This window comes from Trematosphaeria pertusa (assembly GCF_010094035.1).
Source record: "Trematosphaeria pertusa strain CBS 122368 unplaced genomic scaffold BU26scaffold_7, whole genome shotgun sequence".
NCBI classification, from domain to species: domain Eukaryota; kingdom Fungi; phylum Ascomycota; class Dothideomycetes; order Pleosporales; family Trematosphaeriaceae; genus Trematosphaeria; species Trematosphaeria pertusa.
Genome location: NW_022987218.1, coordinates 2,145,295 through 2,167,333, shown reverse-complemented (window position 1 = coordinate 2,167,333; position 22,039 = coordinate 2,145,295). Strand labels below are relative to the sequence as shown.

The 22,039-nt window shown below is 54.3% G+C and overlaps 12 protein-coding genes across 12 annotated transcripts; 5 read left to right on the top strand and 7 right to left on the bottom strand.

The window, feature by feature from the left end:
• Positions 1-1,176: 1,176 nt before the first annotated feature.
• Positions 1,177-2,398, bottom strand: BU26DRAFT_531291 (glycoside hydrolase family 28 protein; the record flags this gene model as incomplete). The annotated part of the gene is made up of 3 exons (XM_033831015.1): positions 1,177-1,890; positions 1,939-2,109; positions 2,162-2,398. 3 exons carry the CDS (start codon positions 2,396-2,398, stop codon positions 1,177-1,179), a joined length of 1,122 nt encoding a protein of 373 aa, XP_033684502.1.
• Positions 2,399-3,435: 1,037 nt separating this feature from the next.
• BU26DRAFT_318774 (phospholipase D/nuclease) lies at positions 3,436-5,099 on the bottom strand. The gene is made up of 2 exons (XM_033822017.1): positions 3,541-5,099; positions 3,436-3,493 (listed from the first exon to the last, which is right to left on the bottom strand). Exon 1 carries the CDS (start codon positions 5,008-5,010, stop codon positions 3,544-3,546), a length of 1,467 nt encoding a protein of 488 aa, XP_033684501.1. The 5' UTR covers positions 5,011-5,099; the 3' UTR covers positions 3,436-3,493; positions 3,541-3,543.
• Positions 5,100-5,243: 144 nt separating this feature from the next.
• On the top strand, positions 5,244-6,783 carry BU26DRAFT_519545 (uncharacterized protein). The gene has a single exon (XM_033829082.1). The coding sequence runs from the start codon at positions 5,386-5,388 to the stop codon at positions 6,400-6,402; it is 1,017 nt and encodes a 338-aa protein (XP_033684500.1). The 5' UTR covers positions 5,244-5,385; the 3' UTR covers positions 6,403-6,783.
• Positions 6,724-8,997, bottom strand: BU26DRAFT_519544 (uncharacterized protein). Its single transcript, XM_033829081.1, has one exon. It carries the CDS (start codon positions 8,770-8,772, stop codon positions 7,057-7,059), a length of 1,716 nt encoding a protein of 571 aa, XP_033684499.1. The 5' UTR covers positions 8,773-8,997; the 3' UTR covers positions 6,724-7,056.
• Positions 8,998-10,152: 1,155 nt separating this feature from the next.
• On the top strand, positions 10,153-10,714 carry BU26DRAFT_531287 (uncharacterized protein; the record flags this gene model as incomplete). The annotated part of the gene is made up of 3 exons (XM_033831014.1): positions 10,153-10,456; positions 10,510-10,602; positions 10,650-10,714. The coding sequence occupies 3 exons, from the start codon at positions 10,153-10,155 to the stop codon at positions 10,712-10,714; spliced, it is 462 nt and encodes a 153-aa protein (XP_033684498.1).
• On the bottom strand, positions 10,353-11,987 carry BU26DRAFT_519543 (phytanoyl-CoA dioxygenase). The gene is made up of 4 exons (XM_033829080.1): positions 11,571-11,987; positions 10,650-11,515; positions 10,510-10,602; positions 10,353-10,456 (listed from the first exon to the last, which is right to left on the bottom strand). Exons 1-2 carry the CDS (start codon positions 11,828-11,830, stop codon positions 10,780-10,782), a joined length of 996 nt encoding a protein of 331 aa, XP_033684497.1. The 5' UTR covers positions 11,831-11,987; the 3' UTR covers positions 10,353-10,456; positions 10,510-10,602; positions 10,650-10,779.
• A 232-nt stretch (positions 11,988-12,219) lies between these two features.
• Positions 12,220-13,500, top strand: BU26DRAFT_531300 (uncharacterized protein; the record flags this gene model as incomplete). Its single annotated transcript, XM_033831016.1, has 3 exons — positions 12,220-12,231; positions 12,462-12,805; positions 12,852-13,500. 3 exons carry the CDS (start codon positions 12,220-12,222, stop codon positions 13,498-13,500), a joined length of 1,005 nt encoding a protein of 334 aa, XP_033684496.1.
• Positions 13,501-13,813: 313 nt separating this feature from the next.
• Positions 13,814-14,614, top strand: BU26DRAFT_565136 (uncharacterized protein; the record flags this gene model as incomplete). The annotated part of the gene is made up of 1 exon (XM_033833361.1): positions 13,814-14,614. One exon carries the CDS (start codon positions 13,814-13,816, stop codon positions 14,612-14,614), a length of 801 nt encoding a protein of 266 aa, XP_033684495.1.
• A 116-nt stretch (positions 14,615-14,730) lies between these two features.
• On the bottom strand, positions 14,731-15,577 carry BU26DRAFT_318738 (uncharacterized protein). Its single transcript, XM_033822016.1, has one exon. The coding sequence runs from the start codon at positions 15,461-15,463 to the stop codon at positions 14,846-14,848; it is 618 nt and encodes a 205-aa protein (XP_033684494.1). The 5' UTR covers positions 15,464-15,577; the 3' UTR covers positions 14,731-14,845.
• A 119-nt stretch (positions 15,578-15,696) lies between these two features.
• On the bottom strand, positions 15,697-17,866 carry BU26DRAFT_400474 (uncharacterized protein; the record flags this gene model as incomplete). Its single annotated transcript, XM_033822795.1, has 2 exons — positions 15,697-17,603; positions 17,650-17,866. Coding segments are annotated over 2 exons (2,124 nt in total), but the record flags the coding sequence as incomplete, so codon positions are not given.
• An 807-nt stretch (positions 17,867-18,673) lies between these two features.
• Positions 18,674-20,584, top strand: BU26DRAFT_318717 (WD40 repeat-like protein). The gene is made up of 2 exons (XM_033822015.1): positions 18,674-19,986; positions 20,034-20,584. The coding sequence occupies exons 1-2, from the start codon at positions 18,706-18,708 to the stop codon at positions 20,391-20,393; spliced, it is 1,641 nt and encodes a 546-aa protein (XP_033684492.1). The 5' UTR covers positions 18,674-18,705; the 3' UTR covers positions 20,394-20,584.
• BU26DRAFT_605303 (ribosomal protein L22) lies at positions 20,308-21,913 on the bottom strand. Its single transcript, XM_033835583.1, has 3 exons — positions 21,846-21,913; positions 20,796-21,746; positions 20,308-20,748 (listed from the first exon to the last, which is right to left on the bottom strand). Exons 1-3 carry the CDS (start codon positions 21,883-21,885, stop codon positions 20,609-20,611), a joined length of 1,131 nt encoding a protein of 376 aa, XP_033684491.1. The 5' UTR covers positions 21,886-21,913; the 3' UTR covers positions 20,308-20,608.
• Between the last annotated feature and the right edge of the window lie 126 nt (positions 21,914-22,039).

Here is a 22,039-nt window from a genome sequence, read left to right as displayed (position 1 = left end):
TGGGCAAGGCAGCTAAAGTAGGTGGTGAGAGCAACAGAAAGGTGATGAAGCTCTACAACGTCGCATCGTGGTAGGCAAAACCGAGGCTGGGCAGGGGGGCCGTTTAATCTACTGCTCGTATTCGGCGGGAAGAATGTATGGCCGTTCGGCGTCCTCTTCTGTACGAATGGAAAGAGCGTGAGGTGGGATGACCAATCGCGCCAAGCACGCAGACATTTCGGTCAGCCCGTGAGATTCTCGTATTTCGCATTCTTTTGGAGGATTCGAGACAGCATGCATGTTCGCAGGAACGGGCGGGGAAGAGGACGTTTGTGGTGCGGAGGACGTGGAGGTCTGGCGGGATGTCGGGAAGGGCTGAGAGGTTACGTAACGGTACCCAAAATAAGTGTGCGGGAGGTGCGCATACTTCATCACGGGCGCGCACTTTTCAGTCCTAACATCGAGGGCTCCATTGCACCCTTAGTCTCTTAAAAGCTGGTGCATCAGGCCACTTTGGAAAGCATATCTCTACGGCACCTTGACCACCCTCCAAAGATTTGGCCCTGCTGCTGATTCTTAATTCCAGCCCATGCCTCCCCGCACACTATCGCTTCTAGGCGTGCATCGGCTCCAGGACTGCTTTGGTGGTAAGTCCGGCAGCTACTGTGGTATTGCGGCTGAGTCTTGGTATGCCATCTTCAATCTCGTACAGGATACGGCAGTGCCCAGAAGCTGCAGGTACGGTGCCACAGATTCCAGAATCCACCAATGACCCGAGCAACTCGGGCCATCTTCTCCGAAAATCAGGTCGACCAGGGCGAAACTCTCCGTGCAGACCGGTGAGCGGATATACGACCCACAAGCTGGGCACTCAAATCTCACCGGTGAACAAACGGCAGGTGGTTCCCCTCATGGAGCCCAAGTGCAGAGACACCTCGATTTTGACATGCCAGCAGGCCGGTCGTTTTCGTCACTCTATTCGGTGGAACACAAACGATCCTCATGCCCAATGATATTTCGCCAACGATGGCATCTCAATAAAAGGGACCCTCTTCGAGGAGTCAAGAAAGTATTGACAAGAGTATGAAGAATATGCACAAGAAATGAAGTATGCGTGAAACCGCCGACATCCTCTAGCTCAAGGTTGCTATGCGCGCACCAAAACGGTCTGTTAGAGAATAGGCTTAGTGGCTGCAATTAGCAGGACGCACCGCTGGGAACGTTCTCGCATTTCGAACTCTTCGATCCTCCAGTGACACTCACGCCACTCCACGTCCACTCAGAGCAGCTGCCAGAACCGCAGAGAATGTAGACCGGTGTGGCGCTGGAAGACACCGAGCCAGTGACCTTGTTGAGAGTAAGGTCGGTAATGGGAACACCAGTAGTAGGGGTACCCGTCGGCGAACCGTTCTCGTAGTCCTGCTCGATAACAATGCCGTACTTGGTGATGCCCGAAAGGGTGATATCCTTGTATGTAACGTTGTTGACGCTGCCCGTAGCATCGTACACTGTCTTGATGCGCACGCCGTTCTGCGAGTTGGAAATCGTACTCGACTCAATAACGACACCATCGACAGTGTTGTCGGAGCGGCCACCGACGGAGCCGATGCTGAGACCGTGACCTCCCGAGCAGGTGCCGCCAACGAAGTGAATGTTGGTGCCGGAGTTGATAGCGAGGCAGTCGTCCTGGTTCTTGATGTTCGCGTTGGAGATCGTGATGCCGGTGGAGCTGCCGACGTCGAAAGCATCAGTGTTGTGACCAAGTTCGTCGGTGTCCCCGGCGGAGTTATCGATGGTGATGGAGTCGAGCGTCAGGTCAGTCGCAGAATTGATGCTGAAACCTTGCACAGGAGTGTTCTTGACGTTGAGGTCGGAGATTGTGGATTGCTTCATCGAGTGAGCGTAGAAGAACTGAGAAGGTCAGTTGGTGTTCGGGTCAGGCGAGCAAGATGCACTCACCTTGGGCTTGGTCTTGCCGCCGTTGGAGCCCTCGCCATCCCACCATTTTGCACCGTTTCCATCAATCACATGACCGCTCTCACCCTTAACCGTGATCTTGGTACCAGAAACGGAGATCAGCGGTCCCTCCCACTCCTTGTACCCGAAGCTGGTCGTACCCTCGAAGATGACCTGCAACAAGTTAGTCATCAGTGGCAGAGCCAAAGAAGATAGTCGGGCTTACAGTCGTGCCGTCGTTTAGCTTGGTTAGATCAAGAGTTGTTCCAGAGGGGACAGCGACGTTGCTCAAAACAATGGTAGAGCACGAAGTCTTCGACTTGCTAGCAGATGCTGCGTCCATGAACGTACAACTCGCAGCGCGGTCTGCCAGCTTGGCTGGCTGGGTAGGCGTCGGGGCTGGGGCAGCCGACACAAGAGCGCCAGCGCCGAGAAGGAGAGCAGAAAGGCGGGCAGACACCATTTTGAGAAATGAAAGAGTGACAGGTGAATTCAAAGACAAGGAAGTAATTGAAGGTGGTGAGCGAATCTGTGAGCATAAGAGAGAGGTTATATAGCACCGTTTCGGTCCCTTGATAGTCGCCAGCGGCAAGCTAAGCTCTGAACAACAGAAGCTTGTAGGTCTGGGCGTGTGCTTGTTTCCACTCCAGATGAAGGGTGAGGGTGGCCCGTTGGTGGAAATGAGAAGATCCACTGGGTTGTCAGAAATCGCCGAGATTGTGACGATCGCACAGGAACCAGCCGAACGGGCTGGAAGGTTGAAAGAATACTGCCTCCATCTCTTGGGTGAATGTTCATGCGTCTTTCGACGATCGCCTTGACAGCTGTGTTATTGCGTTTGTATCATTGCTTTCTTGTTATTACTTTCCTATAACGTTCCCGAGGTCCTAGCGAGAAACCAAACTGGGCTTCTCAGATTCCAGGAACGGCATTGACAGCGAACGCGGTTTCGTTTCCAGGGGAATCCGCTCATGTTTCGTTGGTGGAAACATGCTTACCCTTGTTCTGCGATATTGCGGGAGGCATGGTGAAACGAGGGTGGTAGAAATGCCGTCGCCGGTCGGCTCCATACGCGCGGTTTCTCGGAGGCCAGACCGGAGAATTCAAGCTCCTCAATAAATAATATCCGCGTGACGTTATGAGCAGGGTTGCTACGGACCGCATAGACACGGAATGTTGATGCAGGAGGCGAAGTTGCATAAGGAGATCGGGAAGGAAAACAGTGAGATGGCACTAATCTGTGTTGGGAATAGCGTGTTTGTGGTTCGGTTTCTCGGGCCCATCTTGGACGACACCCATGTTCTCATCACGCGTTTGCACGCCCATTCATCAACCCAAAGTCGATGGAAGCAACTGATCGAAGACGGGCGTCATGCTTCCGGTCTGTCGATCATCAACTTCAACACTACCTCCATTGAGGTTGGAGACTTAACTACCTAGATATGACACCTCCCGTGACGGAAAGTATCTCGCTTCATCCTAGTCTATGCGATAATAGATCGAGGCATTTATCACACATGTGAGATGGACTAAGTGGATGGAGGCTGATTTTAAAAAACTGGGTTACCGGTTAGTCTCTTCTAAAAACCTAAGGAAATTATTTACCTTTCATCCTTCAGCGTCCCCACTATCATAAACCAACTTTGACCTCCCGTTCGTCGCTTCGTCAACCACATTCTCCACGCCCTTGACCAATTGCCGGTCGAAGAACGCAACACCAAGCTCTTGACTTGTAAACCAGCTTGCGCGATCTAAATTCCCTGATCCCAATACAAGCACCTCGTCATCGACGATCGTCATCTTCAGATGTGATTGTTGCGGTTCTCCTTCTTCTTCACCCCTCGGCCTGGGACCATTTATTGGTTCAAAGTAAGATACCCGTAGGCGACCCGGTTGCGGCGCAGATATTACTGCTTCTTCGTCGCTTGAAACACGGGAATTGCGTAGCGTGAGCTTCTTGTAGCGCTTTATGAGCTTCCTGATGCAACGAGAAGTCGTTGTACCAGCTGTGACTAGCTGTTCGAGGACCATGAGTCGTTCTGAAGTCAAGATAGTGACATCGATGCCGCGTTCGAGAGCTTTTAGCAGTGAAGAGAGAACGGGTGGAGCGGTAAGGATTGGAGTTTGAATGCGGATAGTCTTGTCTGCCTTCGCGAACAGTGTTAAAACGAAGGCATTGAGTGGCGTGGGTGGTGCAACGACCCTTTCGGTGGAGGCAAAAGGTTGGAAGCGGGGGTTCCGTCGATGCGGGCTAGGGAGGAAGACGGTCGGTATGTCCGATATCTCGGATTGCTTCGCAGCACTTGAGAAGTAATTGACGATGCTACCATGTCCGAGGTCGGACTTCCCAACATTGTCTGCTTGCCAGGTCATGCCTTCTCCGATGCTAGCCCCTTGTAGGCCATGCGTCTTCCCCCGAGCCCAAAACGTTTTGTAGAATCTCAAGAACTTATCCACGATAGGTCCAGCGAGCGTGATGCAACCTTCAAACCATTCCTCCCAGCTGATATTGCAGGAAGGCAGGATTACAGTTTGCCGGTCGATGACCATGAACTTCGGATGCATGACGCAGAACGGAAGAAGGAATATCGATTTGACTTGGAGTTCCAGGCCGCCTAGTTCGGAAGGGTCCGGTAAGCCGAGCTTCTTCACCCATACGGAAGGAGGATATGTCTGGCCCGTTACTGATTGCTTGTGAAAGAGCTTTTGGAAGAGGGACAGCGACGAGAAGCATAGTTGAACTTGGATCTTCTCGCTACCGCGCCGAATTGCTTTATCAGATAGCTTGCGAAGAATGCTGTTCAAAGTTTCAAGACTTGATGACCGTGCCCAGAAGCACGTCACCAGGATGAGCTCGTGATTTGTCGATTCCAGAAGAGGAGCTAGCGATCGGTATACAGCGTCTCCAGTCCCAGTAATGAGAGAATGAATGGTCGAGGTGCTGATCAGAGAGCGCGGGTCCTCAGCATAGTAGTTTGGGTCGTCCTGACGGTTGGCGTGGGATGCGGCATCCAAAGTGGAGACAAAGGGTCGGGTGATATGTGATTGGAAAGGCGGATGAGTTGATGCCGGCATGATAGGATCGTTCGGGTCGTATTCCCGTGAAGATACTTCTTTTCAAGGATAGAGAAGGTCTGTTGTCTCGTTGTTTTGATGGTACGAAGTTGGACGAGTGACGAATGCCAATGGCATGACTTATGCAAATTGGAATGTACGCTAGACTAAATTAGGTATAGCTTATCTGCGTCGTTAAAGCTCCCCGGGGCTAAGCTTGGAAATCCCCGCCAAAATTTCCAAAGCTTCAACCTACTGAACTAACCACCCCATATTCCGCGGCATATACAGCCCATTGCCGCCTCAGAGCCCACTAAAAGATTCCATATCCTCCTTCGAACCGTCTCGTCCCCTACAGCCCACTCCCAAGCCCCACAGCGCGCTCCCTCGCCCAGCATGCCGGTCTCCATCCTCCCACCCTCCGCCCCAATCGCTGCGCAGCACCTCAAACGCGAAGACTCCGACGAAGAAATGTCCGACGATGACCTCCCAACCTCCACCTCCAAATCCTCCATAGTAACCCCCGGCGAAACCATAACGTCCGACCCGCAATGGATGCGCGGCCACGGCACCTACGTGCCCGCCGACACCAGCACCATAATCTCCACCGTCGCAGGGCACCTGCACAAAACGAACAAGCTCCTCTCCGTCCAGCCCTTACGCGCGCGATACAACCCCGAGATTGGGGACCTAGTGGTAGGAAGAATAGTCAGCGTGCAGACGAAGAAATGGACAGTGGACATCGCAGCGCCGATGCTAGCCTCACTGCCCTTAAGCGCGATAAACCTGCCAGGCGGTATCCTGCGTCGCCGAACTGCCGTCGACGAACTCAACATCCGGACATTCTTCAGCGAGGGCGATCTGCTCGTTGCCGAAGTCCAGAGCTTGCACCAGGACAACACGGCGAGCTTACACACGCGCTCGCTCAAGTACGGAAAGCTGCGCAACGGACTCTTCACGTCGCTCTCCGGCGCAGGCGGCGGCATCCTCTCGCGCCGCGGCGGCGTCGTGCGCTCCAAGCGCCAGACCTTCACGCTCAACACGGCAGCCGGCGAAATCGACGTCATCCTCGGCGTAAACGGGTACATTTTCATATCTGCGCATTCGAAAACCGCGCAGGAGCAGAAAGACGTCAGCATCACGCGACTGGAGGAAAGCGTGTCCGAGACGCTGTACTCGAGCCAGAACGACGAGATCCAGCCGGGCGTGTTGAGGGAGATTACGAGGGTTAGCACGTTGATTAAGGGGCTTGTGGCGTGTGGGAGTAGGGTCGATGAGGATATGATTGCGAGGGTGTATGAGGGCGCTGTGGAGTTGGAGGCTGAGGAGAGGAGTTTGGGTGGTGTCGAGAGGGGTGTGGGCGCGAAGGGAGTTGTTGAGACTGTTCTGGCCAGGCTGGAAATGGGTGGATGAAGTACAGCAGGAGACGGAAAGATGAAGACAGTGATACTGCTGTTGAGCCAACGGCCTTGAGAACGCGGTCGTCCTTATCCGCCATATCCGCTTGCTCGCTTTCGTAATCGACCAACCAAAGAGCAACGACGAGACGGTTTTACGGAAGGCGCGTTGCACCTAGCTGAGGAGCCCAGAGGAAGCGTAGCGTACCTTAGCTTTGCAGAAGACGCCACACCCCGAGCTCAGTTTCGGGATCTTGAGCGAAGGGTGAGCGCGTATATCGATGCGAAAGCACTGCCACGATGCATGATGGGGATCTCAGTGGAACCGAGACGAAAATCATCGATTGCATGCAGTACAGTATGTAGGTCGTCGTACTATAGACGCATTACCACCCCAGATACCTAATAGTAAAAGCCAAATTAGCCGCCCTAACCCCAGCGCTTTCCCAAATCAGAATTCTTCACCGTAGAGTGCTAAACGATGGTAATAGTCTTTACACGAAACCTTTCCTCAACCACACCCGGTCTCCATCAGAGGACGACAATACGATGGCGGGAGAAGAAAAAGAGGAGAAGAGCAGTGCTGTCCGGTTAGGCGAGTCAACCCACAGCACAACCAACTCAACCCACAACGCGTGAGGAGTCCAAGCCATGCCGTAAGAACTCCAGCCTACCCCTCCAGCACCAGGAGCCCCTCCCTCTCCAACCTCCCTACATCCCCACCCGCCTCCATAACGGCCTTCATCGCCGCCTGACTCAGTTTCCGCCTCTTCTCCGCTGCCTCTTTCTCACGCCTTGCTTTGGTCTTCGAACTCCCACTCGGCGCAACGCCAGTCAATATCTTCCTACTATCATCGGGCGTGAAGTTTACAAAGCCCACGCCGGGGTTGGAACCGGAGCCTGAGCGCCCGCCGCTTTGGTTGGACGAGTTGCTCGATTTGCGGCGCGAGCGGGACGATGTGTGGTGGTGATGGGCGTTGTTGTGTGAGGAGTGCCGGCGGCGGGTGAAGCGTGGTTGAGGGGAGAGTGAGGGTGAGCGGGATGGTGGGTTGGCTGGACCGTGGCCGATGGGGATTCCGGATGTGGTTGGTGGAGGGTACATGGTGTTGTAGGACGCCATGTCGAACGAGGCTGAAGTGTTGAGACCATTGGAACCCGCACTAAGTTCCGGCCCAAAGCTGCCGAAAGACGCCGTATCGCATGAGATACCTAACCCTGCAACAGATGCGGTGCTAAAGCTCATATTTTGGCTCGATGATCTGGAGTGCGAGCCATGAGGCTGAGTCTGAGTCATGGGGACAGTTGGGGGGCCATTACCACTCCACGACCATCCCGCAGCCGTCTTCGAGTCCTGGGACTGTGAGAAATCGGGCGAGGCCGAAAAGGACGAAAAATCAAGGTTGGGGGACGGCTCGGAACCCCACGTCGTCATCGGAAGGCGGTGTGATGGGGGCGGGGTTTGCAAGGCTGAGAGAGCCGCCTGGTGCGAGATGTAGGCTGATGCCATGTGGTCGTTGGAGAACTGAAAGTGGGAGCCGTTGGCATTGCGCGAGGAACTGGCGTCGATTGCTGGAGACGATAGGGGCGTGAGTTGGTAGTTTGAGTGTTGGGTTTCGGGTGTTGTTGTGGGGTCGTCGCTCATGGCGATCGTGTAAGGCTGTTGTTGTCGCGGGAAGAAGCCGCATGAATTGTCGTCTTGAGTGAACCTCGTTGATGCTGGAGGCGATTGCACATCGTGAGATGGCATTTGGAGGGTAAATGCCTCTGGCGCGGCGTCCATTTTCCGTGTCCATAGGTCCTGGAAGCCTGGTCGGTAGTGTGATTGTCGCATCATTTTGGCTGCGATGTTTGAGATAGCAGCCTTCCTGGTCACTGCCTTATGTATTCCGTGGCGAATTGACCGATCGGGGCTGGGGCCAGCCTGCTTCGCTGGTCTTGCGACCTGTGGTCTGGGTGTAGAAGGCTGCGAGAGCGCTCGCGGCTCAACTTTGTCCAGTGCGAAAAGATCGTCTAAAATGAAAAACTCAGGATCGCTCAGCGCAGCTTTGCCACGCGATTCAGGGTAAATAGAAAAGGAATTGTCCGGCGTGGTGGGCGAGGCTGGGTTTTGTTCGAGCTTCTGGAGAGCCTTATGCCAAGCATGCTCTGTGCAGGCATCCCAATCGGGCATAGGGCTGGTCTCAAATGCTTCATCCCCATTCGATGGAGGGAGCTCAAAGAGATGTGCGAGGTCATCGGAGCTGGACGGGTCTGCCGTCGGGTCGGTAAGCTGGAGCAGGTCTGTCTCAACGTATTGGTCAAAGAGCTGATCTAGGTCGAGGGCTCCGAGCTCTTTGTCGATGTTCTGCCGCATTGGTATGTCGGTGTGCCGTAGTAAAGAGGTCATGAAGAGTGTCTTTAGCGTGCGGAGTGGGTACCCGGTTGCTGGAAGATGCACGAAGCAACTCGTCGCGAGAGAGCGGGGGAGATAGAGGGATGAGTGTGGCAAGCGTACCTTGCAGAAGGGCTGCAGCGCGAATGGAACGATGCACCAATGATGCAGAAAGCAAACAGGGTAAACAAGATAATCGCACAAACCTATACTCGATATATACTGCTGCATACTGCTGCATGATGCATGCTCGAGTTCTTACCAGCCTTCGTCTTTCGTTGCATTCCTGGGCTGCAACGTTCTATACTTAGCGACCGAGCGAGGAATGAGTTGGCATAAGCGACTCCCGGTGACGAAAGACCGTTTGATGACTTTGCACAATGTGCTAACTAGTCAAGCAGTCGCTAGAAGTTGCGAGGAGGTCGGGCAAGCCGCGCGGGTGTGGCGGGGTTGGCAGCATGCCGCAAACAGCCACATACCGCATCCACCACGTTACATTCCAGGGTCCAGCCCGACTAACAGGGTTCGTAGGACGTTACAATCCTCTTGCTTGGGTCTTTGTCAAGCCTCCGACGCTTAGCTGCAATTGCCTCCAGGGTTGTTGATGAGGTTGCGACGGATAGATCCGCGCGGTCGATGCTCGATGAACGTCTCCGAAAGGATATGCCTCTACACGGCGGTCATCTACTTCCTCTCGCGATATCTCTTGATCAAAGGTCCCATACTATAATTCCCCGGTTTTGCGGTGGTTGGGTTCGATAGTCTGGGTTCTCTTTTTGTCGCCTCTTTGGAATGGGTGGCCAGCATACCGCAAACGTCCAGTGCCGAGGACCTGATCGAAGGTACCAGACGCGATGATGGAGAGATGTGATAGCTGACTCAAAGAAAGAAGTCGGAGATAGTATATGATAGGATGATAAGACAGCTGACAAAACCAGAGCGGTGGATGAAAGATACTTGGCCAGGTAGCTGTTTCTTAGGGTGCTTCTAGAGGGTGTTGTCTCATGCGTGCTGTCATGCGCAACGCTTGGCTGGCGAAAAAGGGCACTGTTATGCTAGCGAGACTTATTTGTCTTGCGGTGACCTGCGACCTGCGACTTGCGACAATGAGGCGATGTGCGGAGAGTGTTGGTAGAGCGGCGTTGCGTTGCGATGACTGGCTGGTGTTGATGGCGCGCACAGGCCACCGTCGCCGCTCCGAATCGCTGCGCCTGCTCCCATAGAATTCCGAATTCCAGCTGCCGTCGGACCCCCGTCTCCACGAGCTCCCGTGGCACAGCAGCGACCTTCCAAGGTTCGTGCCGTGTGGGTTGTCTGGATCGCACCGCTTTCCAGCTCAGTTACCGCATCTACCAGTCTTCCAAGCCCCTTAGTAACCCCCCGTCATCCGGCGCAATGGATCCCGACGTGCCTCCCGCCCCGTCCGATCCTCAACCGTCCCTCTTCAGATGGATCCTGGGCTTCCTCATGGTCGGCGCCTGCTGGGGCCTGACGACGCCCTTCATGCGAAAAGCGGCCATGAACTACACGCCTCCTCCGCGTCCGTCCGTAACCGATCCGAATAACTCATGGTTGAAGAGGAAGATACTGGGGGTGTGGTACGCGGTGATAGGGGTACTGAGCCGGCCAGCATATGCAGTTCCACTGTTGTTGAATGTGACGGGGAGTGTTTGGTTCTTTATATTGATTGGAAAGGCTGGTAGGTGCTATAAACAATTAGTTGAAGATGGTGCAAGGCGCTGACGAGAACAGAATTGAGCCTCACGGTGCCGATTACGAATTCATTGGCTTTTCTATTTACGGTGCTTGGAGAATGGTGGGCAGAGAAGAAAGTGATCAGCAGAGGTGAGTCTCTGTTGGTGGGTGATTGCCACTTGTGCTGACTGGGACAGATACTTGGATAGGCATGGTGCTCGTGCTTGGTGGAATAGGACTCTGCGTGCAGAGCAAGTCGTAGCCCACCAACTCTAGCGAGCAACCCCTTATGACAAACGGCCAATGGTCATTGCTAGCAATGCTATGCTATAAGCTGTCCTCGGTCTCCCCATACAACTTCGAGAATCCCTGTTCCGGCGGCTGCAACCAGTTCCTCTCATCGTACTTCTCCTGCCCATCAATAACATGGAAGGTATAGATAAACCTACTCTTCCCACTAACATTCTTCTCACTCTTATGCAGAATATTCCCATGAATCAGCACTAGCGTACCTGCTTTCACCTCGCCCATGGTATACTCCTCGTCTTGCGTCTTTCCGTCAGCTTCGACATCGACGCGCGCATGGCTCTTGGGCATGCCGTCCGCTGTGCCACCATATTGTACCGACCGCATTGCTCGCGGATACCTCGCACCCTCGTTGTCGATGAAACCCGTTCCCTCCGCGCCCTCCTTCCCCGTTCGCACGAAGCGCTTCGAGATTGGGGCCCGCGTGTGGCTCCCTGCCGCGAAGCTTAGGCAGCCGTTCTCCTGCGTCGCGTCTTCCAGCGCATACCACCACCCCACCGCGCTCGGGGGATCCGTATATAAAAAGGTGCTATCCTGGTGTGGTGGCACTGCTCCGCCTATTTCGGGCTGTTTACATATAACCATGGACTGGAGAACGCGGGGGTCGCAGAAGCCGAGCGAGCGTGCAATGGCGGCGTTTCGCGGGGAGAGGGAGATTTTGCGGAAGGCAGGATCTAGTTCATGCAGATAATGCCCTATCTTATTGATAGCGCGGTGCTTAGGCTTGGTGAGGGTGCCGGACTTATCGAATGCGTCTGTAGCCCATTGCTTAGCATTGCCAGTTCCGAGGGGCTCTGGTGCTTTGCATACCTTCTTCGAAGAAGAACCGTATTTTGTTCCCAGATTCGAGAAAGTACTTATCGCCTACGTGATCTGCGCCGTCCTCGCCGCCTGTGGAGAACTTCGTCATCGGGTGGTCGTCCAGCGAGAACTCGTTCAGCATCTTGTTGGTGATTGCTAGTAGCTCCTGGACTGTATCTGGCGAGAGTGCGTCTGGAACGAGGAGGTACCCATTGTCCTCGAAGAATTGGAGCTGCGCTGGCGTGAGGCCTTCCGCGGTTTTGGATGCCATCGCGGGCTTCCTGCATGCGGGTCTGGATCGTTGGTAGCTTTGATGATGCTTCCGGTACAGCGCAAATGCTCGCAAGGGGATTTACGGGTATTTGAAGCTACGGGCAGCCGCCAGCAAGCGTCGGAGGCGGCCGTAGTGCTGAGGAACGACGGGTTGAGGCCGCTGCCCCGCTAGTGGCCCCGCTACTCGGTCATCGTTCCGTGCATGTCGTAGGTATCAGATATCGCACAGTTACACCGGACGAGCACATCTGGCTAGCGATGGTAAAATAAGGCCAGTATTCGACGGCCACAAGCATATTGTTGGTGTCGTGTTCCCCTTCCATTTTTGTACACCTCAGAACCACAGCGAGGTATGTCAAACATACAGGAAAGAAGATGAAGTATTCCATGATCCGTACTGTATACTGCTCACCCATATGAGATGTTTCTTTCCCTGAAGCATACTCATGTGTCCGCTCCTGCGCCGGAATGTCCTGTATATGCGCTGCCTTTGGAGGCTCTGGTGGGAAATAAGCTTGGAGGTGTCATCTCCCCACTCGGCTAGCGCGGCCGTCTCGCCCCTATCCCGACCAGATGAGCATCATTCCCCTCAGCCTCACCTTGTAACGTGTGTCTCCTCATTTTAATAGGCCATGATTTGGCGACGCAGGCATCGAAGGTTCGTTCCTATTGCGCTATTCATAGCGTTCTCCCTGTTCCTACTCTACAGCTTCTCGACACGACTTTCGAGGCGCTCCGCTTCGCGAACTTCACGGGCCTATGCAGATCAGGCGGTCCTGAAGGATACCGTCGCACAGAAAGTCGCTAGGCCAGAAGAGAAAGAGCTAGTAGTTGCAAGTCTGGCCGGAGATGATACGCGTTGGCTGGATGAATTCTTCGATACATGGAAGAAGAATATCTACGTTGTCAACAATGCGTCAGCGCCACTCACCGTTGAGGTGAACAAGGGAAGAGAAGCCATGCCTTTTCTCACGTGTGTCTTCCAATGTGGGGACCCATATCATATGCTGACCGTACAGTTATATTATCGACCGCTACGATGACCTCCCGGATGTCTCAATATTTATGCACAGTCTGCGCTACCAATGGCACAACGAAGATCCTATGTACGACGGCGTCCCTGTCCTCAAGCGGTTGCGTCTCGAATATGTGCGAAAGCGCGGCTATGTAGCTCTGCGCTGCACCTGGACTATGGGCTGTCCAGCAGAACTCCGTCCTCTCCAACCCTCATCCGGCAGTGACGATCGGTCCCAAAATGAAAGAGCATATGCGGCTGCTTTCCGACATCTCTTTCCGGGCGAGCAAGTCCCTGAAGCCATTGGCGCACACTGCTCTAGCCAGTTCGCCGTATCACGTGAACGCATACAGGCGCGGCCAAAGAAGCAGTACGAGCGGATCCATGACTGGCTATTGGAGACGGATTTGGACGACCAGATCAGCGGCAGAATTATCGAGTATATGTGGCACATCATCTTCGGAATGCCTGCGGTCGACTGTGAGGACGCTGGCGAGTGCTTTTGCCAGGCCTTTGGTTTGTGCAACTTGACATGCAACCGAGAGGAGTGCGAGAAGAGATATATACTGCCGAAATATGCGACCATTCCACAAGGCTGGCCGGAAGTGGGACCAGGAACGGATGGCTGGCCTGAGAGAGGCTGGGCCGATTAGAAGCGTCTTCTTGGCCAGCGGACCGACACGGCTGAAGACCTTCAACAAGATACTTCTTCCTCAAGGCGCCAAAGACCTTCAGCCTGCCTTACGCGTTCTAAAGGAGCGACGAGGAATCGGCGCAAGTTCGGTCTATGCTCGGATCTTTTCGGATCTCCAACGGCGGCGCTCAGATTGGACAAAATGCTGACACGTCACCGCCGAACGCACTATACAATGCAAGATTTGCCAGGCGCCTTCGGGATCTCCCGGCTCTAAGCAAAAAGAATCAAGGGGCGGCAAAACCATCGATCCGGCAGGGTGCACAGGGAGCATGGCTACGATAGGCCGAGGCTGGAACGACCTACCGGTAGAACTGCAGCTGAAAATCCTCGAATACCGTCTGTGTTCTGTCACCAGGCCAATCTTAAAACAAGTTCATGATCGCATTGCGTGGGAGCGCCTTGTCCCTCTGGCTTTAGTTGACAAACATTTCAAAGTACTGGCTACAAAGATCTACTACGGGTCGAACGCCTTTCACCTCGACGTCAGAGGCTACAGCCAAACGACTGCTTCTGGCCGGCAAAGCTTCTATTGGTACGCGTATCCAAAACCTTGTGTCGGCCACCTCGTTCGAAAGCTGCAAATCGCTCTTCAAGTCACGCTTTGTCCCGACCTTTCCTCATTGGATCAGATGCTGAGCGGCTTATACTGCTCGCTGAATCTACTCTTGATTCCGAATCAGCCGCATCCCCTCTACCGCTCCCAGCGAACCCGATGGCAAGCATCTCTCCCCAAGTTGAACGAGCTGAAGCTTGACTTGAGGGATTATGTCGGCTGTACGAGGACTCATTTCAGCCCGACGGAGCTTGGCTGGGTGGACCTGTGCCATGTTTTGGTGCGGGCAAAGAAAGTGGAGGCTGTATTCAATAACGGCTGGATTAGCCGCCGCGAGGACGGGTTCTTCTCCAATGTGCAGGATCGCCGCGCCGATCCATGTCCCTGCGTCAAGAGTCTTGTTGATGCGATCACGAGCTTGATCAAGGTACGACATGATGAGGAAAAATGCCATGATGGAAATAACATAACCGATGCGCTGGACTCAGCGACATCACAAATGGTGATGCCAGCTTGAGACCCGAGAATCGAAGCGCAGAACAGGCCAAAACATACGCAGGAAGAACCACGACATTACATCTCCGTTTTCGATTAAAATTTTCTATTATACTAGCAACGCAACGCATTTTGTGTCCGACTTTATATGCCTCCGACCGGCTCCGCCCAATTCAAAGCGCATATACTCGACGACAAAACCTAGGCTCTAAGCCTTAGCTCGCCTTGCCATCAGTGGTCTCTGTCAAACCCTTCACTGCTGTCCTAACAATCCGCCCACAAGCATCATGGCACATACGCCCACCTCCCCCGATACTCCGATAATACAAGGCCAGATAACGACGAAGCCGATAATCGACGCGATCCCCGTTACCTCTACTTCCACCCCCTTCGCCCTCACATCAATGCGCGCCTTCTCAATGCGCTCCGCAAACACGCTGAGGAACCCGGGTTGCGCCGCCGAGTCACCAAAACACGCCACGGGATCGGCGGGCCCGTCGTTTGGGACGCAGAGAACAATCTTCAGCGAGTTCAGATTGGGGAAGTAGTCTTGCCAGCGTGCAAGATCTGGCACTCGAAGCGCACGACGGACGTGTTCCCGGTTCAAGCGCACACCGCTTTCCTTCCAGTGATGATCGACGCGCAGAAGGAAGCGCCAGTCGTAGTCCTTGTAGTTCAGCATCCCCTCCAGTGTTTCAAAGCCCGGGTTCACCATTACTCGGAGCTCGAGGTTGCGGAGCAGGTGGCCCACGGCTAGGTCGGGATAGCGGAGGTGGAATGGGATTACCCGTACTCGTCGTGTTTCGGCTCGAGCACGAAGCTGTTCTCGGTGTAGTAGATATACAGGGCGAGGTTGGCGAACTCTTTGCATGTCAGCGCGATGTGGAGTCGCCCGCCTTTCTTGCGCGATCGCGATTCGTGCATGAGGTGGTTGAAAGGCATGGAGAGGAACAGGCGGTAGTGGAAGATTTCTAGCTTGAGCTACGTAGGGAGATCCATGAAGCCGGTTGGCTTTCGAGAGCCGGGATTCGGTTGCAAGTCAAGCCAAGTCGTTCAGCGGGGCTAAAACTCCAGCTGGCCCAACGTGCTAAGCCAAGCTCATTCGTCGTCTTCCTCAAGTGCAAATTCGACTGGACCTTTTTCACCCTCTCTTTTCATGCTCACGGGAAAGCGTACGCCTGCCATGCCCAAGAGTCCGGAGGACATCACCAAAGAAGCGATATGGCTCTTCGGCATCTCATCGAGCACGGCTTTGCCGTCCGGAAACAGGCTAGCCGGTATCGCGCTGCGCAAATAGTATACTCGCGATGACAGAAAAGGTACCAGAGGGTTAAGGCGGAAGAATCGAGGGCCTTGAGGCGTAGGTTTTGAGTCGGCGCTGTTCGAACGTTGGCGCCCAACCTTCGCAGGTCTTTGATGGGTATCAGGCAAGTGGTCCGTAACCTTTTTCCTTGTCGGCGTTGGAGATTGTGCCTTCGCTCTGGGGAGCTCTTCTGCTGTGCTTGAAGCCTTTGGAGGTCCCTCTGTTGTGACCGGATCGACGAACGACGCGCGCGGTGTCGCAACACGACAACCCTGCAAGATCTCCTCAAACTCAAGTGGCTCAAACGAGGCACCTTTATTTCTCGAGAAGTTTTGTTCTAATATCGAATTGCCTCGCATCAACTGAGGAAGAGACCCGCCGTGGAATTCATGTAAGTGCTGGAGGAAATCATCCTCCGACGTGTACAGCCGTTGATCGCATTGCCGATACCTGTGATAATGCTGCGCGTGTTCGATGTGAAAGGACCTATATCCAGCGCCGCACAGATGGCAGTGGTGCGCTTTCGGAGATGGAAACTGTGGGCAGAGTGGGGGTCCGGCATTCTCTGCGGCGACGTCGTCGAACGATCGCAAGAAGCGACAGCTCCACACGCGACAGTGCGAATGCTTGTTCATGGCATCGTTGTTGGCAAACACCTTCCGGCAGTAACGGCATCGGAAAGGGCCTACTGCATGGGGAGAGCAAAGGTTCTCCAAGTGGTTCTCCAGTCTCTCTGGCCACCAAGCCGATCTGTCGAGCTCTCCGGCATACATGTGCTCCGCCACATGCTCACATCTATCGCTCCAGTCTTTTGACCTCTTGCCACAGAATCCGCAATGCAGCATGGGGTCATCGGCCTTGATCGGTGCACCAAATCTGCGCCACTTGATGGCAAGGTCTTTGCAGCCGAAGTTGTAGCCTTCGCTATCCATCAAGCGTGTTTGGCAGCCAAGGCGTACGGAAGGATGCTTGACGTTCGCAAAGTGCACGTGGTGTAGGTGCTGAATGAAATGGTCCCGTCGATAAAATGTCCGCTGCGATTCGGGTTTGTTCCTACATTGCTGGTACTTATGGCTAGCCATGTGGTATTCATCCGGCCGCATCTGACCACAGAAAGGACATGAAAGCAGCGGGGCGTTCTTACTATCGCAGCATATCCACGTCGTTCGGAGTGCATGCACTGAATCTTCATGGCGGATCCATTCGTACTTGGTCTTGAACGCGCGAGGGCAGAAGGTGCAGCAAAATGGTAGGTCCTCTTGCGGAACGCCGGCGTCATTGAGGCCGTTAAACCTCGTCCTTGTGTATGGTGAAGCTTTCCAAGCCATTCGTCGGCGGCCTCGCCGCCTATCTCTGCCAAAAGAGGACATGTTGCTGCCGCTGCTGTAGGTTGTGGGTGCTGTTCCATCAGACGACGTGATGGATGTGACAATCGAGCCGGACCTCCCCATTTTCGAGCTGGATGAGGTGTCCAGTTGGAAATCGCCCTCATCACTGAGCTCACCGCTGTCAATCGCAGCCTGGATAGCCGAGAAATTTATGGCTTCTTCTTGATATGATTGAGCGAGGTAGACAGCAAGAGGTGGCTGCGGGGCCTGAACCACTTGATCGGCATTCTTATCGAGAGCCTCGAGACTGTCCCTGGACAGCCTTGATGCGAGCGAGATAGTGCTAGCATTTGCATCTGGTGCTATGGTCTCTGAGGTATCTAAAAGAGATAAGCTAAGTAATATATCATGGGTGTAAAAAGTCACCTGATGGTTTCTTGCGGGCCCTAGTGTTGTTGTACCAATTCCGCACTCTCTTAACGTCAAGGTTGGCCTGATGGGCGATAATATCAATTTCCCATGAGCAAGGGTAGGGGTTGGCGGCAAACTCTTCCTCCAGCATTTGCTTCGCTTCAAGGGGAATGCGAGTTGAAGGGCCTTTCCGTTTGGCAGATGCCGGCTTGCGAGTTATGGTGCCGCTACGGTGGGGCTGTGCCGGTGTGGATATACCTCGAGCACGCAATTCGATATTATTGGCCGCCGGCGATGGTAATGCGGCAACCGGCTGACTAGACAGTGCGTCTTGAGGAATCTGATATGCTGCTTCGTGCGAGTTTATGGAGCAGGGGAATGTGGCGCTCGAGCCACCGGCAATGCTGTCCCTTAAGCAAGGCTGGGGCTGCAGGCTTCCGGTTGATTCGTACAATGAAACAGGGTCGAGGGTGGCGGAATCATATGACAGCGTTATAGAGCCATCGTATGAAGGGTATCCGACAGTAGAGCCAGCGAAGGGTCCGTTGTCATTGGGAGTGGATGGTTGCCAGTCCATAGCCGAATCTATAGCCAGAGTGGATATAGTCTGCTCATGCAGATGTTGCTGAGAATCGACATGGAGGCCATTGTCGCTTTCCAATTGAGCAAAATCGAAGAACTCATCAAAGCTATCCAACGGGTTGCTCGCCATATTGATGCCTGTGCGGATGGAAGACGGCGGAGCGGAGGGCGAGAAGTGGCTTATCCTGGCTTAACAGGAACGACCATTGATAGCTCAAGGATAGGGCAAAGAACAAAACGAGGGAGGCGTGCTGGGCGTCGCATGATAAGAGGGCAGGTTGGCCCTTGGATGATGTCTGACGAAGAGGGCGCGAAGGATCATCAGGCTGCCTAGGGAGCCGTATTGGGAATAGTTCGTGGAAGCGCATGCTATCCCTCTTACATACTAGCGCCAGGCACGGACCAGTGCTCCACCAAAAAAAAGTTCGAACCGCAAAACGCCCATCATTGCGGAGAGCTCACGGTCACCGCTCCTCTATTACGTCCGCAATGGCCGCCGAAGTGCAACTGCTGCAGCCCATAAAGCTGCCGAAGGGCCCGTCTACCCTGACATCGGAGCAGAAGTACTGGAACTCCTTCAGCTCGGAGCTGCGACTTGATCCTTCGCAGCATTCCTCGCCCGTAACGCACATTTCGATCCCGCCGCCTCCGTCCTCAAATCTCACAACCGCGGCGCAAGACCTATTCGCAGTAACGACAGGCTCGCGCGTCCAAATTTACTCCTCGAAAACCCGCAAGCTCGTAAAGAACATCTCAAGATTTGGTGTTGACGACATCGCACACTCCGGTAACATACGGCGGGATGGAAGGGTCGTGGTGGCAGGAGGAGAAAGCGGCACAATCCAGGCGTTTGATCTGAACAGCCGCGCGATTCTGAAGACATGGAGGGAGCACAAGCAGCCTGTGTGGGTGACGCAATGGCACCCGTCAGAGCTGACGAGCTTAATGAGCTGCTCCGACGACCGGACGGTGCGGTTATGGGATCTACCGAGCGACAAGAGCGCGATGACTTTCGATGGACACCAGGACTATGTGCGGTGCGGAGTGTTTATGCCGGCTCAGAGTGGGTTGCTGGTATCTGGCAGCTATGATCAGACGGTACGGCTTTGGGATTCAAGAGCGGGAGGGAAGGCAGTCATGGTGTTTAAGCATGCGGCGCCCGTCGAAGCCGTATTGCCGATGCCCTCGGGCACTGCAGTCCTCGCCACAAGCGACAACATCATCAGCGTGCTGGATGTAGTCGCAGCAAAGCCGATGCACCTACTTCGGAACCATCAGAAGACGGTCACCTCGCTCTCGTTGGCAAACAATGGCGGAAGGCTACTCAGCGGAGCTCTCGACGGCCACGTCAAAGTCTTCGAAACGACTGGCTGGAACGTAGTCGCGGGCATGAAGTATTCCTCGCCCATCCTCTCGCTCAGCGTCATCCCGTCTCAGAAAGAAGACAAGCATATTGCAGTGGGGATGCAGTCGGGCGTCCTATCAATCAAGACTCGTTTGTCCGGAGAACAAAAAGCGCTAGCCAGGGAAAGAGAGAAGGAGATGAAAGCGCTTATAGAAGGTAAAATCGAAGAATACGACAGGCAAAAGAAGCGAAAACGAGGCAAAGGTTGGGAGAAGCGGTTTCGAGGGAGAGACTTCACGGGCGAGGGTGCGGATATTGTCATTGAGGGAAACGCGCGAGGGAAGATCCACCAGAGTTTCCCGTGGGCAAATGCTCTGCGGTTCGGACAGTATGCGAGAGCGCTGGACATAGTACTTGAACAAAAGGTATTGATGCTTTTAGTCACTCGATGACTGCCGACTAACATCTGCAGGACTCCAACGCCCGCGATCACTGCATTACCGTTCTCACTGCCCTTCGACACCGCAGTGCGCTTCGTGCCGCCCTCGCCAACCGGGATGAGCTTACTCTCCAGCCTGTCCTCCGCTGGCTCATCCGTACTATCTCTGATTATCGCATCACTCGGCTAACGACTGACGTTGCACTCGTCGTGCTCGATCTTTACGCCGACCAGCTGGGAAGGAGTGAAGAGATCGATTTGCTTTTTGATCAGCTGGTGAAGAGAGTTCAGGTGGTGGTCGAAGCAAGCCAGGTAGCATGGAGTGTGGGTGGTATGGTTGATATGTTGACGGCGAGTGCGCAGGCTGCTGGAATAGAAGCGGCTGAGAGCTGAAGTGGGACATGTTATTGCTTGTTTAGTATTGCATAGCGAGGGCGTCGGATTTTTGGTATATTCAAAAGTTTTGTGGATGCAGATATACCCGGATAAAGCATGTTTGCTTTGGATATGGACGGTTTGGATGGTATATTGTACATGCCTTTGCCAGGCAAATGCTATGTTGTCAGAACCACAGAGTATACATATGATACAATTCGTGAACACCTGTACTACCACAGACAGTATTGCCGTTGCGAAGTGACCGGTCGATCAGGCAGCGGTATCCACAGCTTGCGGTTCTCGCGCTTCTTCTTAATCTCTTCCGAGATGCGCATTCGCGTCTTTTCTTCCTTGAGCAGGACCGAGAAACCTAGCCTCATTAGTAACATCCTCCCGCTCAAAACGTAGATGACTTACTCGTCGTCCGATGCGTCAGCATGTTTATCCTACCTCTCGCCCTGAACTCAGGACTCTTCCAGCTCTCGCCCCGCCCCACCCACGCCTGGTCAATATACATCTCCGTCGGGTCATGCACGAGCTTCTTGCTACCGTCCTTCAGCTCGATTAACGTGGGCTGGCCTGGTTTCGGCGTCAGCCTCGTGCCATCCGGAAGGAATGGTTCGTTCGCGGTCGCGCTCGATGTCTCGCCCTCCCTTTGTAGCTGTGCTTCACCGAAAGCGCCCAGACTCATGCCTCGAGCTGCAATAGCCTCATCTCGTGCTATTTGTAGACCCTTGAGGATGTCGCGCGCTACGCGCTTTTTGCTGAAGCGCAGCTGGACCATGGCTTCGTCGACGGGCTTGCCCTTGATCTGGTTCATCAGCTTGGTCAATTTCTTCACGCTGGTCGGCAGCGTCGGACTCTTGTAGAGGCTCTGGCGTTCCGTGCGCATCAGCTTGACGGCTTTGGTGACCCTCCCTCGCTTCTGCAGACTCTTAATCACCATCCTGCGCTCGAAGTTGCGGCGTGCCGCCGGAGCTGGGTCGAGCTTCAACTGCTTCAGCCTGTATTCCTGTTGTTCTTCGATCTGCATTCGCCTTCTCTTCTCTCGCTCCTTCAGCGCCGCTTGTTCCTCAGGAGTGAGGTCGTCGCGCCAGCCTGGGATTTCGTACTCGGGCTTGAAGATCGTGGAGGGGTGGTTGGACATTTTGCCCTCTTTGGGTGGGGGTCGCTCGGCTTGCTTCTTGGGATCGTGCTTTTGGAGGTACTTTTCGAGGATTGGGTTGGCGAGGGGGTCGTTGGGGTCGGGCTTCTTGTCGGCAACTTTCGATGGCACCTCCTTTTCTGCGTCCTGCTTCTTGAAAGTGCTACTGAAAGGTCGGCTCGGGCTTATCCAGTACGTTGAGCGAGGGCGGAGGCTGGCGAGAGCTGTGGAGAGAAGTTGTTAGCGGGTTTATGCTGGCCAGCGGTCTTCTGAGCGGCCATTGAGAGCCCGCAAGCGAACCTGAGAAAACAGAGCCGGCATACCTGACTTCCCTAGCCACCTTGTTGGTATTCGGGCGCTCATGATGATATGCGACACCTCAATGCCGAGGTGTTGAGAGATTGGAGGTTGTCGTGAGGTCCGAAGGAAATTCTGACCATGTCTCGGCAACAGCCGCAACGCGGGAATTAGCGCCTGCGGTGCGGCATTCTCCGGCACGTGACGTCGATCATGATAT